Source organism: Polypterus senegalus, chromosome 10, assembly GCF_016835505.1.
Source record: "Polypterus senegalus isolate Bchr_013 chromosome 10, ASM1683550v1, whole genome shotgun sequence".
NCBI lineage: Eukaryota > Metazoa > Chordata > Cladistia > Polypteriformes > Polypteridae > Polypterus > Polypterus senegalus.
This window is the reverse complement of record NC_053163.1, coordinates 42,070,179-42,088,623: the sequence shown is the minus strand read 5'-3', so window position 1 is coordinate 42,088,623 and position 18,445 is coordinate 42,070,179. Positions and strand designations below refer to the sequence as shown.

The 18,445-nt window shown below is 40.3% G+C and overlaps 1 protein-coding gene across 2 annotated transcripts in view; it reads right to left on the bottom strand.

Moving 5' to 3' along the window:
- Positions 1–437: 437 nt before the first annotated feature.
- Positions 438–18,445, bottom strand: part of chm (CHM Rab escort protein) — a 283,130-nt gene continuing 265,122 nt past the window's right edge. For both annotated transcript variants that reach the window (XM_039765765.1, XM_039765766.1), the window contains exons 14-15: positions 1,124–1,281; positions 438–980 (exon numbers count right to left, since the gene is read on the bottom strand). In XM_039765765.1, coding sequence (XP_039621699.1) covers positions 738–980; positions 1,124–1,281 — 401 coding nt within the window. In that variant the 3' untranslated portion in view covers positions 438–737. The remainder of the gene's footprint in view (positions 981–1,123; positions 1,282–18,445) is intronic.

Sequence of the window (18,445 nt, the reverse complement as noted above, 5' to 3'; positions counted from 1 at the left end):
GTGGGTTACCAGTAACTTTCATAATTTACTGAAGGCTAATACACTAATACAGTTTAGGTCAGGTCAGGTACATACTATAGAAAAAAATACAAGAAAAGGAGGTATAAGCTCAGGAACATCAACAGCAGAGTAAGCTGGAATCCAAGTACAGCAGGAATCGTGAGACACGTGTAGAGCATACATATGACCAGGGTTACAAACTAAAGTCTCATCCAATCACTTGCAGATATTATGTGCAGGATGAAGTAATGTTTTAATGTCTGGGAGAATTTGTGATTCATAACTGATTTAAAAACACAATTTCTCCCATTTCAGGGAAAGCAAAAATGGCCTTACTTTTTACTGACTGGAACTGTTCTTACTTTTACACACAAACACACTAATGTAAAATATACTGTATCAAACTGGAAATTAAAAACCAGGCATTAACTGACTGGTATGATTGGAGTAGTATTTATTTCAAATTTCCCAAACAAAAAATTGCATAGGCTATAGCTTATATAATTTATTATCCTCTAACACTTTTAATCAAAACTAGTGGTTTAAAATAATTAAATATCAATACATGCAAACTAACCATTTTGGTCATATTGTTGAATTTTACAAGAATCCACCAATATATAAGTTTACATTCTGAAATATGATAAAATTGTAGAGTTCAGAGCATTTAAAGATATAAATGTTGACAATTTGTATTTGTCCCTAAACAGGAATAAATGTTTCTCATCAAATATGGTTCATTCAGTAGGAATTTCTTTGACAGATTCTTGTGCATCTTCAGCCTCATTTGTAGTTGATGTGACTAGGTATTTGGTATCTAATGTGCGTTCTTCTCCATCTCCAACTTCAGATTCCCCATGCTCTTTAAATACTGACTCCTCTGGAGGAGTACCATCTCCATCATAAACTATGTCTTCAGGATTTGGTGCAGGAGGACAAAACTCCTCATCAGGAAACATCTGATGAAATATGTGCTCTGCCTGTTGTTGTAGGAAACAGACTGGGTTTAAAGAGGTATTTCTAACAGCATTTTAATAAGTTTATCATATGAGTTTTTTCCCTCCAAAAACATTTAAAATAATAGATGTTTTTGGACCATTAAACAAGCACATATATTTCTTACCTGTTGAATTGAGCAATCATTCCCAAGACCACTATCTGGTCCACAGCAGACATAGACATTGTTGGGAAGATCATAGGAACTTCTCTCCACAGAGGAGAAATCTGGCATATTGAAATAAAGTGCCCACAAAACATTGGGCCTCTCTGCTTCTACTTCACCTTGAGAGAAAAAAAAAATATACACAAAAAGTAATACATGGCAAAAAATTGTAAAAAAAAAAAAAAAAGATCAATAAACTCTATGCTAAACACTAATATTGGACCAAAACCAGGTATGTCAAAAAGATTAAGAAAGGTATACTGTTAAAGGCACCATGTTAATTTTGGTGTTTGGTTAGAACAGCTAGAAATCTGGAGATATTTTCAGCACAATATTTATCACACTTTGTTTTGGATATGGCAAACTCTATAAAAGAACACCCTTTAACATTTCCCCGTGTCTCCACAATTTTTAAACCATCATTTTCTGTGGTATTAATCAGGTCATGTCAATTGTACTCTTGTGAAATGCCACCAGCTTGATGATCTCTCGTCTCTCGTCCATGTACAGCCCCCATCTCTCACTCTAAATTTCCACATTCCTTCCATAATGATCCCTTCCGTTACCACAAAGCTCTAACTTTGTTTATGCTAAAAATATTCACCTAGGCTGTATGAACATTTCCCTTCTCTACCAGAGATACCCAGAGATCACCAGGAACAGATAATATTTACCCTTGAGTTCTTAAGGAGTTTAGCGAGTACGGTACATATATAAACCTTTGACACATTTTTTATGAAGTCACTGCATACTGGGTAAATTTCAAAGGACTGCAAATGGCAAATATTACCATTATATAAAAAGTGTGACTGAGCAGATCTAAGCAACTATGGGCCAGTAAGCTTAATGTGCATCACAGGTAAATTAAAAGAAGAAGTTATTAACCCTTAGATCACGGCAAGTGTTTATACCCTAAAGGCCAGTTTACCAGCCTGCCCATCCACTGTTATTACCCGGTGGGACACTATTACTGACCAGTGCTATATTATTGTCTGCGTCGTGTACACCACTAACGCTGCTTGGTTTTGCCAAGCAGATTGCTTTCGTTTTTGTATGTGGGTTTATAAGGTAAAAGTGAGAAAGTTTTATTGGTAAATTCGGTGTGGTTTTGATAGCTTTACCATGCCGAAACGTAAAAATCAGTCAAGCAAAGCAAAAAAAGGCAGTAGGCAGTACTGCAGCTGGTGGTAAGAAATGGCGAACTGAGCAGTCAGCTGTTCCAAAACCTAGTTGTAGTAAAACAGGTGTCGGAGACAAAACACGGTCAAAAAAGCAATGATTTACAGCTGATCAAGACAAACCAAACAGTTGCTACTAGAATCTGACTGAGAGGATATTTTAGCTAGAGACTATGCGTCCCATGATTTTGAAAGTGAAATCAATGATGAATAAGATTCAGATAACGACTTACCTGCTGGGTGCAACGTTCCTGATAACGGTCATATAACTTGGACAGCTAACACCGATTCATTTTCAGTCGCAGATACAGAATTCAGTCAGTCAGAAAATGTTGGTCCAAAATACATTCCTTATTCTATTTCATGTGAAAGTACACCACTGGATTATCTGTCACTTTTTTGGGATGATTTGGTGTGGAATATCATTGCACAGGAGACAAATCGGCAGGCAGAGTATGTAAAGGAAGAGAAACCTGATAATGACGGTGCCAAATCTTTTGATCTGGTTACTGTCCCTGACCTGAAAGCCTTTTTTGGGTGCTGAATTGCCATGGAGCTGTTGATTCTTAAAGACAGATACAAACAGTACTGGAAGCAGAAGGGGATCACCACTACATCTTGATTCACTAAGGTTTTTACTCAGGGCAGATTTTTAGTCATCTGGTTAATTTTGCACTGCGTAGATGAACGAAATCCAGCTGTGAACAAGAGTGGTAGGATATACAAGAGTGGTAGGATATACAAGAGCCGACCAATTTTTGAAATCATTGTGGCTAACTTTCAGCAACACTAGGTTCCAGCCAGTAAACTTTCACTTTACAAAGGTATGATTCCAACAAATAAAATGCACTTGGTATAAAACAGTACATAAAAGAGAAACTGATCAAGTGAGGCATAAAGACATTTCTACTGTGCAAGAGCTCAAGTGGTTATATAATGAATGCAGAAGTGTACACTGGAAAAGTGGATGATGATTTGCATCTGCCTGCTGAACTGGGAGTAGCTGGTTCTTTGGTAGCTCGGTTGTGCAAGCCGTTCAAAGGACAAAAACACTGTATATTCATTGACTGTTTTTACACTTCTGTAACTATCGCAGAGTACTTGTTGGAGAAACACTGTACACAGCTCTGTGGAAAAATTCTGACCAACAGAAAGAAATATTCCAAAGAAATATTGAGGAAGAGGAAGATGAAACGTGGTTATCATTCACTGCTGCTCAACGATAAGACAGCTGCTGTTGTTTGGCATAACAAGAAACCAATCTATTTCCTGGCGACCAAATATGTCGGTAACACTCGCACTGTTTTGCAATACAATGTCAAAGAACACAAGCACATGCCAGTCTCGTGCCCAGCTGTGGTGAAGGCTTACAATTCCTACATGGGTGGCATTGACAAGATCGACCAAATGACCGAGTTACAAAGATGCAGATGCCAGTACAAGTGGTCAGATGTCTCATGGCAAAATTCTTTGTGTGGTGCTCATTCAATGCATATATCATACAGAACCACTACAAGCAACACAGCAAACCTGGAAAGTTCATTCACAGGTTCTGGATGTTTGTTGATGAACTGTGTCATGACTTGGTGGGGGGACAATATTGCAAAGCTGGTGCAGATGAAGCACGGCTGCAGAATGAAGCCAATATCCCATTACATTTACCTGAGCAACCACAAGGAAATGTCTGTTTAGAGAAGTACAAGCAAGGAAAGAGAATACATCCAGAAGCGAAGGACACGGACTTGCCAAAGTGTACTAAAACTACGTCTTGGGGGTGTTGATACAGATGTGCTGAGAAGGCCAGAAGATGTTGTGCTGCGTTTTTGTGGACCTGGGGAAAGCATATGGTATTGTATGAGGGTGTCGGGAGTGGCAGAGAAGTATGTAAGAGTTGTACAGGATTTTTAAGACGGAAATGTAAAAGTGGTGAGGTCTGCAATAGGAGTGACAGATGCATTCAACTTGGAAGTAGGATTACATCAAGGATGATTGTCTCTGAGCCCTTTCTTATTTGCAATGGTGATAAGACAGGTTGACAGACGAGATTAGGCAGGAGCCCTGTTGTGGAGGCGGATGGCTGAGACCCATGCCCGGCCAGGATACCCCTTTGTCACTAGATCTGGGGGAGCAGCCATGGGAGCCATGCTACATCCTTCAGAACCTTTGTTGGCAGCCCCCCTGGGTTGCGTCAGTGCCACTTTCGTGGAACACCAGAGCTCATTTTGGTTGGGCTCCGTGGCCTCCGCCAGGGGGAGCTGCATGGCTTAACAAGCCTGTCTGGGCAGGAGCGCAGCCACACCCAGACGTGTAGCCAGAAGTAGGTCAACGAGCACCTGCAGCATTTCCGGGTGGGCTATAAGAGGGGCCTGCAGCCACTACTCAGGGTGCCAGAGTTGGGAGGAGTGGAAGACAAAGAGTGTGATTTTTCTTTTTGTGTGTTTTGAGGACTGTGTTGTGCCTGTGGGATTCACAGGGAAGACGTGCCCCACAGGTGGAAGAAAAATAAATCTTTTTGTTTATTTTACATGCGCCTCCGTTGTCAGTCTGTGTCGGGTCGGCACCAACCAGGCGCCAATATCATACCGTGGACTATGATGTTTGCAGATGACATTGTGATCATCAGGCAAAACTGTAGGCGGCTAGAACGTAAATGGAGGAAAGATGGTCTCACTGTTACCTTCGACTGCATGAGAGACGCGTGGTCCCAATAACAGAGAGTAGTCAGAGGTGCAAGGAACCATTTTTTCACTGACATCATCTCAAAAAACTCTGGCAATCAACGTGTCTTATACAAAACACCATAACTGTTTTCTCTTCTGCCTCCACTGCTCTTTGTAATCAGATCCTCACGTATTTTCTGGATAAGGTCACAAACATTACATCCCAGATCTCCATTTCTTCTTCTGGCTCTGTTGATTTAGCTGTTCCTGCGCACGGTTCCCTCACCAGCTTTGAACCCATTTCGCTCCCCCATCTGGAAAAAATCGTCGCCTCAATGAAGCCTTTGGGCTCTCCGGACGATGTGGTGCCGTCCAGACTGCTGAAAGATGCGTTTCCTGTGATTTGATATGATGTCCTAAAGATCATAACTAGTAGTCTATCCTCGGCTATAGTTCCTTGTGCTTTCAAACATGCAGTTCTACATCCAATTGTGAAAAAACCTGATCTTGACCCTGCCGTTCTTTCCAATCTCCAAACTACCTTTCTTGTCTTTTTCAATACTAGAAAAAGTAGTTTATGAGCAATTAACTCATCACCTACAGGACCATCAGGTAATGGATCTTTTTCAGTCAGGGTTTAGGCCCCAACACAGCACAGAAACCGCGCATTTACGTATCCTAAATGACGTCCTTTTGGCATTGGACTCAGGACTCCACGTGGTTATGGTTCTTCTCGACTTATCTGCTGCTTTCGACACAATCGACCACGACATCATGATCCCCCGACTCGAATCCTGGGCTGGTGTATCTGGCTTAGCCCTCGACTGGTTCAGGTCATATTTCTGCAACAGGACTGTCATGCTAGATGATTTTTCATCTGAATCAGTCTTACTCCCATGTGGGGTCCCCCAGGGTTCCATTTTAGGGCCACTACTTTTTTCAATCTACATCCTGCCTTTAGGTGCAATTTTTAGAAAACATGCAATTTCATATCACCTATATGCTGACGACTGCCAAATTTATTTTTCCCTCAAGCCAACTGACTCCACCAAACCTCTTCTCGACTGCCTATCTGACATTAAGGACTGGCTGGCTGTAAACTTCCTTCACCTCAACGATTCAAAAACCGAGGTCATTGTTTTTAGTCCCGACTGCAAACAGGCTCCACCCCTTGGCCTCGTTTCTCTTCCCATTCCAGTAACTTCGTCTGTCTCCAACCTTGGAATAAAAATGGATACGTTAATGAAAATGGATGCTCAAGTCAACAGCACAGTAAAATCCTGCTTTTTCCATCTAAGGCGAATCGCCAAACTCAAGCCTATTCTGTCTAACCACCTCCTGGAATCAGTAATCCATGCATTACATCCCGGCTTGACTACTCTAATTCCTGCCTTTTTGGTATCAGTAAAGCCCCTCTTTCTAGACTCCAACTGGCTCAAAATGCGGCTGCAAGGCTTCTAACTGGAAGTAGCAAAATCCAACAAATTTCACCGATTTTAAAAACCCTACACTGGCTGCCGGTTAGATTCAGAATCGATTTTAAGATTCTCCTCCTAACCTATAAGGCATTAAACGGTCTAGCCCCCGCCTATTTGAGTGTCTTGCTCCATTGTCGCAATCCCCCTCGTGTTCTTATATCCGCAGATCAACTGCTCCCTTTCTCCGTCTGTGCACCCAGGCTCTGGAACTCCCTGCCCTTAGTGGTTAGGCAAGCCGCTTCAGTCGCCACATTCAAATCTCGCCTAAAAACGCACTTCTTCACATTGGCTTTTAATTCTTAACCCGTTTCATTTTCCACTTGCCTTTTGCTATTTTCTCTATTTTATTTGGTCCCCTGACCTGTTTTTAGTATCTCTGTTTTAATTCTCTCTTAATGTTTGTTTTTAATATTTTGCTTTTAGTCCTGCTTGTTGTAACTGTACAGCGCTTCGGTCAGTTGTAATGCTGTGTTTTTAAGTGCTCAACAAATAAATATGGTATGGTATGGTGATCTGTAGCGAGAGTAGGTTGAGGAGACCCTGGAAAGGTGGACATGTACTCTAGAGAGGAGAGGGATGAAGGTCAGTAGGAACATGACAGAATACATGTGTGTAAATGAGAGGGAGGTCAGTAGAATGTTGAGGATGCAGGAAGTAGAGTTGGCAAAGGTAGATGAGTTTAAATACTTTGGATCAACAGTTCAGAGTAACAGGGATTGTGGAAGAAAGGTGAAAAAGAGAGTGCAGGCAGGGTGAAGAAGAGTGTCAGGAGTAATTTGTGACAGACAGGTATCAGTAAGAGTGAAAGGGAAGGTCTACAGGAAAGTAGACCAGCGAAGTTATATGGGTTGGAGACGGTGGCACTGACCAAAAAGCAGGAGACAGAGCTGGAGATGGCAGAGTTAAAGTTGCTAAGATTTGCATTGGGTGTGAAAAGGATGGATAGAATTAGGAATGAGTACATGCAAGGGTCAGTTCAGTTTGGAGACAAAGTCACAGAGGCAAGATTGTGTTGGTTTAGGCATGTGCAGAGGAGAGATGCTTGGTATATTGGGAAAAGGATGCGAAGGGTGGAGCTGCTGGGTAATAGGAAAAGAGGAAGGCTTAAGAGGAGGTTTATTGACGTGCTGAGAGAGGACATGTAGATGATGGGTGTAACAGAGCAAGATGCAGAGGACAGGAAGATATGGAAAAACGATGATCCTCTTTGGCAACCCCTAGGGGGTGAGGATTCATCTGGGGTACTTGTGCAGTTTTGGCCTCCAGGTCACAAAAAGGACATAGAAGTAGAAAAAGTCCAGAGAAGAGTGGCCTGGCTGATTCCAGGTCTACTGTGAATGCATTATGAGGAAAGAATAAAAGAGTCGGGTCTTTTCAGATTACACAAAAGAAGATTATAAGGAGACAAGATTGAAGTTTTTAAAATTATGAAACTTTGTGCAATGGATCGAGACTGTTGTTTTAAAATGAGCTAGTTCATCAAGAACATGGGGACATAGCTGGAAACTTGTTAAGGGAAAATTTTGCACAAACATTAGGAAGTTTTTCTTTACACAGCAAACCACAGACACGTGAAATAGGCTCCCAAGCAGGGTGGTAGACAGTAAAACTTTAGAGACTTTCAAAACTAAACTTGATGTTATTTTCTCTCGAGAGACTTAGGAAGGAGTCTGAGTGCATGGGCTTGCAAGTGTCCTGGATAAAATCCAAGATCCAGGCCTTTAATGACCTCTTGTTCACAGCAAAGAGTAGTGTATTTGTCTGTAGAGTATCTAGCTCATTGAGAGGTTTGCTTACCTAGATAGCAACATTCATGACTCTGATGACTCTTCCTATGAAGTCAGTAGAAAGAATGGGAGAGCGTGGGGGGTCATGAGGTCACTGGAAAAGGGTATGTGGTGCTCCTGATATCCTTGCAAAAAGATGAAAATCCAAGTTTTTAACAGTTCTGGTGCTTCCTGTTTGGCTAAATGGATGCGAGACATGGACACTACGCAGTTACTCTAGTCGAAGACTGGACTCCTTCAGTACTGTGTCTATTCGGAGAATCCTTGGGTATCACTAGTTTGACTTTGTGTTGAACAAACAGTTGCTCACGAAGTCCTGAATGAGGTACATTACCTGCACTGTGACGGAGCATCAGTTACGGCACTACGGCCATGTGGTGTGATTCCCCGAAGGTGATCCGGCTTGCAGGGTCCTCATTGTTGAGGACCTGAGAGGCTGGACCAGGCCAAGGAGATACCCACGTGACACCTAGCTACGGTAGATAGATGGTCATCTCTGGTGGGACTGGACCATGTGCCTGCCTTGGGGGTTGCCAACTGGGATCCCAAACTGTTTCCTTGTGTAGTGGGTGCAGCAATGCGCCCTGACCTGACCAGACCTACTGTAAGTGGATAGGAATAGCAAGCTTTGTTGGGTTGAATGGCCTGTTCTCAACTAGATTGTTTTAATGTTCCTTCAGAAATCAAAAAGTTATTTTTAATTGTCTTGTCCTTTCAAATAAAAGCTGAAAATAGTTCAAATGGGAAAAAAATAATAAAACTGAATAGACTAAGTGACACTGGAGAACTAGGCTATGTAATTAACTAGGTGTATCATTGTTCCCTTTAATAAATAAGCTGGTTATAAAGAAATCCAGTAGGAACATTGGCAATTGAGAACAAGGGTGAAAAAGTCCTGTGTTAACTGTACGCGTTGGCTGAATATACAGTGCATCTGGAAAGTATTCACAGTGCATCACTTTTTCCCCATTTTGTTATGTTACAGCTTTATTCCAAAATGGATTAAATTCATTTTTTCCCCCTCAGAATTCTACACACAACACCTCATAATGACAACGTGAAAAAAGGTTTTGAGATTTTTGCAAATTTATTAAAAATAAAAAAATTGAGAAAGCACATGTACATAAGTATTCACAGCCTTTGCCATGAAGCTCAAAACTGAGCTCAGGTGCATCCCGTTTCCTCTGACCATCCTTGAGATGTTTCTGCAGCTTAACTGGAGTCTATCTGTGGTAAATGCAGTTGATTGGACATGATTTGGAAAGGCACACACCTGTCTATATAAGGCCCCAGAGTTGTCAGATCACATCAGAGCACAAAACAAGCATGTAGTCAAAGGAATTGTCTGTAGACCACTGAGACAGGATTATCTCGAGGCACAAATCTGGGAATGGTTAAAGGAAAATTTCTGCTGCTTTGAAGGTCCCAATGAGCATAGTGGCCTCCATCATCCATAAGTGGAAAAAGTTTGAAACCACCAGGACTCTTCCTAGAGCTGGCTAGCCATCTAAACTGAGCGATCAGGGGAGAAGGGCCTTAGTCAGGGAGGTGACCAAGAACCCGATGGTCACTCTGTCAGAGCTCCAGAGGTCCTCTGTGGAGAGAGGAGAACCCTCCAGAAGGACAACCATCTCTGCAGCAATCCACCACAGGCCTGTATGGTAGAATGGCCAGACGGAAGCAACTCCTTAGTAAAAGGCACATGGCAGCCCGCCTGGAGTTTGCCAAAAGGCACCTGAAGGACTCTCAGACCATGAGAAACAAAATTCGCTGGGCTGATGAGACAAAGATTGAACTCTTTGGTGTGAATGCCAGGCGTCACGTTTGGAGGAAACCAGGCACTGCTCATCACCAGGCCAATACCATCTCTACAGTGAAGCATGGTGGTGGTAGCATCATGTTGTGGGGATGTTTTTCAGTGGTAGGAACTGAGGGACTAGTCTGGATAAAGGGAAAGATGACTGCAGCAATGTACAGAGACATCCTGGATGAAAACCTGCTCCAGAGCGCTCTTGACCTCAGACTGGGGCGACGGTTCATCTTTCAGCAGGACAACGACCCTAAGCACACAGCCAAGATATTAAAAGGAGTGGCTTCAGGACAACTCTGTGAATGTCCTTGAGTGGCTCAGCCAGAGCCCAGACTTGAATCCGATTGTACATCTCTGGAGAGATCTTAAAATAGCTGTGCACCAACACTTCCCATAAAACCTGAATGAGCTTGAGAGGTGCTGCAAAAAGGAATGGGCGAAACTGGCCAAGGATATGTGTGCCAAGTTTGTGGCATCATATTCAAAAAGACTTGAGGCTGTAATTGCTGCCAAAGGTGCATCGACAAAGTATTGAGCAAAGGCTGTGAATACTTATGCTCATGTGATTGCTCAGTTTTTTTTATTTTTAATAAATTTGCAAAAACCTCAAGTAAACTTTTTTTCACATTGTCATTATGGGGTGTTGTGTGTAGAATTTAATCCATTTTGGAATAAGGCTGTAACATAACAAAATGTGGAAAAAGTAATGCGCTGTGAATAATTTCTGGATGCACTGTAGTATAGATTCTGGTGACAAAATTAGCACCACTATAATAATTAAAGATTACTAAGCTGTTAGAACATTGTGTATTTAGCACAAAGAATGAAAGAAACTGACAGCTGAAGACTGTCTGACTTTTTTTGAACTGACTCTAGGGCAAACATTATTATTTGTTCAACATTATCAGTAAGATCCTCATAAGATAAAGAATAATGCTTACATCTTACCATTTAAAAAAAAGTCCTTTCATTTATGGCAAATAATCAATAAACCTGAATATTCTTGAGAAGTACTAACAAGAAATGGCAATATATAATTATTGATTGAAACTTTATATTTAGCTTACAACTGGTACATACGTAGCACATATACAGATGCAGCCAAGTAGAATGAGTGAGGACTATTTATTATTGTTATTTTTCCAGTACCCTACTTGTACTGCACTGCAGGCAGTCTTATCATTTCAGAAATATTCAGTAATGTGATTGTTCCAGCTTGAAAATCCAGTCTATGGAGCAGTGAAAGGTATAACTGACATACAATCTGCAATGGCCTTAGATCAAATCTGTTAAAGGCTCAGCAACAATCTTTTCTTAAATTATGGAATTTAAATTGAACACCATTTAGAATTTTATTGGTTTTAAACTGTTAATGTTTTTTAACATGAGAAGGTGATGTGTTCCTTTCAGTTATATGACTAAAGAGAAAATTCAAAGTACAGGGTGGGCCATTTATATGGATACACCTTAATAAAATGGGAATGGTTGGTGATATTAACTTCCTGTTTGTGGCACATTAGTATATGTGAGGGGGGAAACTTTTCAAGATGGGTGGTGATCATGGTGGCCATTTTGGATCCAACTTTTGTTTTTTCAATAGGAAGAGGGTCATGTGACACATCAGACTTATTGGGAATTTCACAAGAAAAACAATGGTGTGCTTGGTTTTAACGTAACTTTATTCTTTCATGAGTTATTTACAAGTTTCTGACCACTTATAAAATGTGTTCAATGTGCTGCCCATTGTGTTGGATTGTCAATGCAACCCTCTTCTCCCACTCTTCACACACTGATAGCAACACCGCAGGAGAAATGCTAGCACAGGCTTCCAGTATCCGTAGTTTCAGGTGCTGCACATCTCGTATCTTCACAGCATAGACAATTGCCTTCAGATGACCCCAAAGATAAAAGTCTAAGGGGGTCAGATTGGGAGACCTTGGGGGCCATTCAACTGGCCCACGACCAATCCACTTTCCAGGAAACTGTTCATCTAGGAATGCTTGGACCTGACACCCATAATGTGGTGGTGCACCATCTTGCTGGAAAAACTCAGGGAACGTGCCAGCTTCAGTGCATAAAGAGGGAAACACATCATCATGTAGCAATTTCGCATATCCAGTGGCCTTGAGGTTTCCATTGATGAAGAATGGCCCCACTATCTTTGTACCCCATATACCACACCATCAATTTTTTTGTTCCAACAGTCTTGGAGGGATCTATCCAATGTGGGTTAATGTCAGACCAATAGCGGTGGTTTTAGTTAACTTCACCATTCACATAAAAGTTTGCCTCATCACTGAACAAAATCTTCTGTAAACTGAGGGTCCTGTTCCAATTTTTGTTTTGCCCATTCTGCAAATTCAGTGCGCTGATCTGGGTCATCCTCGTTGAGATGCTGCAGTAGCTGGAGTTTGTAAGGGTGCCATTTGTGAGTAGCTAATATCCGCCGAAGGGATGTTCGACTAATGCCACTCTCCAGTGACATGCGGCGAGTGCTACGCTGTGGGCTCTTGCTGAATGAAGCTAGGACAGCCACTGATGTTTCTTCATTAGTGACAGTTTTCATGCGTCCACATTTTGGCAAATCCAACACTGAACCAGTTTCACTTAGCAAGCAGTTTGCTAAATGTAGCATGGGAGATGGGTGGTCTCGTAGGGTGTCTTGCATTGAAATCTGCTGCAATGACCCGGTTACTGTGTTCAGCAGACATCAACACAATTTCTATCCGCTCCTCACGTGTTAACCTCTGCGACATGTCAATGGCTGTACACAAAGAGAAACTTGTAAATAAGTCATGAAAGAATAAAGTTACGTTAAAACCAAGCACACCATTGTTTTCTTTTGAAATTCCCAATAAGTTTGATGTGTCACATGACCCTCTTCCTATTGAAAAAACAAAAGTTGGATCAAAAATGGCCGACTTCAAAATGGCCACCATGTTCACCACCCATCTTGAAAAGATCCCCCCTCACATATACTAATGTGCCACAAACAGGAAGTTAATATCACCAACCATTCCCATTTTATTAAGGTGTATCCATATAAATGGCCCACCCTGTATATTTGTTTTGCAGGAAATGCGAACAAGTAATAATTACATTTTATTCACTTGCACCTTTCAAGGGCACATTACAACATCATCTTCTTTTGGCTGCTCCTGTTAGGGGTTGCCACAGCGGATCATCTTTTTCCATATCTTCCTGTCCTCTGCATCTTGCTCTGTTACACCCATCACTTGCATGTCCTCTATCACCACATCCATAAACCTTCTCTTGGGTCTTCCTCTTGCCTGGCAGCTCTATCCTTAGCATCCTTTTCTCAATATACCCAGCATCTCTCCTCTGCACATGTCCAAACCACCTCCATCTTGCCTCTCTGACTTTGTCTCCAAACCATCCAACCTGAGCTGACCCCCTCCAATGTACTTGTTCCTAATTCTATCCATCCTTGTCACACCCAATGCAAATCTTAACATCTTTAACTCTGCCACCTCCAGCTCTGTCTCCCGTTTTTTGGTCAGTGCCACCGTCTCCAACCCATATAACATAGCTGGTCTCACTACTTCCCTTTCACTCTTGCTGACACCCGTCTCTCATAAACTAATCACAACCCTCTTCTCCGCCCATTCCACACTGCTTGCTGTCTTTTTAAGCTCTCTTCCATGGTATCAACACGAGATAAATATTATATAAAAATGTAAACAACCAAATTCCGTCCTGTTCATAAATATTCTGTGCAATGCAATGTTACTGAATGATGTTTTATCCTTTTCTAAAACATACTATATAAAGGTATAACAACATGACCATACCTTATCAATAATAATAGAGGCACTGGATATTTCTACTTGTTAGTAATATTAATATAAAATTGTGGATCTAAGGAACAAAATCTCTCTCAAGTGGTTGCTTCAGAAAAATGTTGACATCCTTCTTTCTTTTTTAAGAACTTTATTATCCTTATACAGGTAATAACCAATAGACTAATATAACACTATGCAATCAGGTGCTTCAAAGGCTGATCAATGTATTATTTTCTATTCTGTCTCGTGCATACTTGCAAATCAAGTATACAGCATACATAACAGAAATTGAAAAAGTAAGTGCATGCTCTCTGGTGCAAAGTGGGTTTTCCTTCCATTTCCACAGACATTCGTAAGTACAAAGCTAAAGGAATATGGGCTCCTGCATTTCGCACATTGTGTCTTATTGTGAAACCTTTTTTCAGCTTAGTTTCTTTACATTTATGACCTTTAATGTGGTTTCAATGAAATTCATGTGGTGTGGCTGAATATGGCATTAGTGTAGAATGGACCCTGCTTCATACTACAGAAAAAGGTTTTGCCTTTTGCTTGATTAAAATGGCTCCAAAAGATCTATCGGTAGGTTAAAAAAAATACTTGCTGAAACTTCTTAATTGTTACAACAGAATTAGTAATGTATACAAAAACAAAACAAGGGTAGCAGTGGACAGCATGAGCTACAACTCATCATAAACATGGTGAGGGGAGAAAAAAATTAGAGGCTCCAACATAAATGATAAAAAATAATCCTCGGACTGGTGCAACATTGGGGGCAATGGTGCAGTAATTTAAAATTAAATGATCAACACAGCATGAAGCTGTAGACTTTTATTGCATTCCTAAAGGCTAATAATTCAAAGTAGTATTCATTAATGGATGGTGAGACTGCCTTACTACACACACTTGTGAGGATACAGGAATCAGGGTAAATGTTTAACACATTATTCTACTTTGATTTCATACAATTTTGTAATTACAGTCAATCCGCCTTGTGAATTTGTTAGTAACCTAATTTTTACTTTCACATTGATAACTGTGGGCAACAGATATATGGCAGTAGAGAAAAAAAGGCAAGTTGCGATATGCGCAAGTTAGGAAAGTGACTGGTATCCTACTAGGTGCTTCACCAGTGTTTTTCACCTTACCATTGTAAAAACTTCCCCATGCATTTGTTGCAAATTTTGTTTTGCTTAAAAAATATATATATCATGTTTTGTGCTGTAAATGTGACCCCAAAGCACAGTGCAAGTCCTTCAGGCTGAAGTGAATCATCCCTCAGACAATCAGAAATCATAAGCTTCTGTAAGTGGTCATCCAACCATCAATACCATTCCACAGAGCCCCTTTTCGTGTTAGAAAGCAATCTGTTATTTCAGATGGTGGAACGCCAGGGTAAACAAGGTGACTTGCTGTTAGTGCATTTCCCATATAATGGTGATACAGGCTGAGTTGCCCATGGTTATATTCTTAGGAGTCACTTAGATTTTTTTGGGCAGGGATCACTGAGAAAGTCAAGTGGTATTATGTGTCTTGCCCCGACTGTCAGATGTAGCTGATACAACACAGACAGTTTATCTTGTTACTTTACCCTGAAGTAGATTCTCATAAATACTGTGGGACCCATGGAGCTGTCTGCACATAGGCACATATTTTGGTGTTTGTGGATTACACTACCGGATATCCAAAATCCACCTCCTGTTGAAAACAATAGCCCTGGAACTCCTGGGTGCTGTTTGCACTAGTAGGTATCCCTAGAGAGGTTCTAAAGGACAAGGGAACCCCACTTGCTTCAGAAACATTTAAACAAGATGCAAAATTTCTGCAGATAAAATACCTCAAAATATCTCTTTATCGCCCAAAGAGTGACAGATTGGTAGAACAATTCAAAAACTTTAAAACAGATGTTGAGGAAATTAGTACAGTTAAGATGGGAGAGGTTGGAATCAACAGATCCCTCTAGTCCTCTTTCCTTATAGAAAAGTGCCACAAGTATCCATTGGTTTTTTGGCCTTCAAGTTGCTTTAATGTAGACAACCAAGCAAAACCCCTGACCTAGTCAAGGAAGAATGGGAGAAGCAAATAGCCAGATCAATTGCCTCACTGTTTCAAAAAACTGCATGCCTTATTATGTGAGCACTTAGAAAAGGCACAGCGGACAGAGACGCGATTATACAATCATAGCAACTTATTTTTCAGTCTGGGATTTACAATCATGTTTCTCATACCAACGTCTTGCCTGAATTGCTGGCACACTGGGAAGAAATTTATGAGATCAAGGAACGAACATGTTTAAACAACCAAACCTCCAGAGCATGTTAGCCACATACATCTGAAAATCCAGAAGAGGGTACTGTATTGGTTTCTTTCTTTCTTTCTTTTTTTTTTTTAACTTTTTGACAGTTCTTAGAAATATTTGGAACAATTAATACATCTTTATGACGTTTTTATATCCAAAGAATTAATTTCTGAATTTTATTTCATCAACTTTGTCTTCCTGAGAAAGTCTTTCTATGATGCCATTTTATTGTTCTTGTGGATGTCGCCTTATTCTGACAACAATGCTGATGAATGCCACAGCAACAAGCCCCAGAATTTTTTGGGGTGGTGGCACTATATGTGACATAACTGATGTGAACATATAATGTGAATACATTATTTACATTGTATCTGAGATTGAATGAACTTAAATTAAATACTTTCAATCTTTTCTTTAGGGTTTTTCTCCGGCTTAAGATGTATTTTTCTGAAAATCTAGTTTGTTCTGACAATAGATTGCTTTAATTCCTGTGGATTCCTGGTTATGGATGTCTCACAGCCCATTATGTACATATAAATCGCTAACATGTATTATTTCCAATTTTTCCATTCAAGAAAACACCTTTCGCCCGAAGAAAGATCAGTTGCTGCATGTTGTACAGCAAACAGGAACCACGGGTAAACCCATCCAGTATATCACAACATCATCAACCAAAACAAAGATAGCTCTTATTGGCTTCTTACATGAAGATACATTTAGCTCAATAAGCCTTGAGAAATTATGAAATAATTTCATAATTATGTAGGTCGAGCTAAAATTCAGGAAAATTACTGACCCAGGTGTTATTTAAGGCAGCACAAGTACATTGGTCTTGAGCATTTGTACTAGTATGATGGGACATGGCGTGTCTGTAATGATTTCAGGTGACTCAACCAAGTGTCTAAATTTCATGCCCATCCTATGGCAAGGGTTGATGATCTCATTTAGGTACTAGGGAATAAATGCCCATTCCTATTCACCATTGATATGACCAAAGGTTAATTGCAAATCCCTTAAAATAAGTCAACTTTCATTAAAACAAAGCATTAAAAAATTTTGACAAGAACAGGCCATAAACTGTAGTTCAGCAAAGCTCACTAATCCTATCTACTTAGTTTTACCAAATAAACATTTAGTCTAGCTTAAAAGTCTGTTAAGTCTTACTCTCTACCAGACTACTTATTCTGTGTCCCTGTGCTCTTGTTGAACTCATTTTAAAGTATCGGTTAATAGTACAATGGATTGAGATTATTACTTTAAAATAACTACTGTAATCCCTTTCATAGTTTTAAACACTTCAATCATGTCACCTATTCATCTCCTTTTGCTTAAACTGAAAAGGTTCAACTCCTTTAATCTGTCTTCATAACTCATTTCCTTAAGTCCTAGAATCAGCCTAGTTGCTGTTCTATGGACTTTTCCCAGCGCTGCTATGTTCTTTTTGCAGCCTGAAGACACAAGTTGTATACAAGGATAGTACTAGAGCGATATTTTTCTTAGGTTGATGCTCTTAATCTCTCTCTAATCATCCTCTTTCAGATGACAGAGGTGAGATGTGAATTCAGGATGTGGTGATCAAAAGTTGTTAAATTTTATCGCTCAGCTAAACATTCTTTTTATTAACCAGCTGTAGACCTGACTCTTGACTTATGACTTTCCTGCACAGTTAGCCACCTGTTACTAAGGAGTTAAATGAAGATACATTTAGCTCAATAAGCCTTGAGAAATAAAAAAAATCAATGATTCAATTTCATGTATTGTCATTACTTTACAAGAAAATAAGACATATCTGGAAATATAAAAAAAATGCAGCAAGCACAGAGAACAGGCTAGTCTTGGGTTATGGTAGTCTTGACTTAAAAGCAATTCTGCAGATATGAAAAAGTACAATAAAAACACTTCAAAATTTTTTCTCTACTGAATTTAAGTTAATTTCCTTCTAGTGACTTAGTTTTTTTTTATTGTGAAAGTGAAAAATGTGTTCTGATTCAACTGAATAAAAATAGCAGCAGTCATTAATGGTGAGGAATAGTGCTGCATGATATGGACTTTGTCACCTTTTTTAGTCAACTTTTGCTTCTGTGTACATGTATCACAAATTAAACCAGTACCATGAGTAACTGCACCAGTTATCTCTGTCACAGGCAAGCAGCTTGACTGGCAGCTGGCTGTTTACCAGAGTGGTAGTAGCTGATGCCTATAAGGACTTTGTTAAATGGTGTGACTCAAACCACTTACAACTGAACACAAGCAAAACCAAGGAGCTGGTGG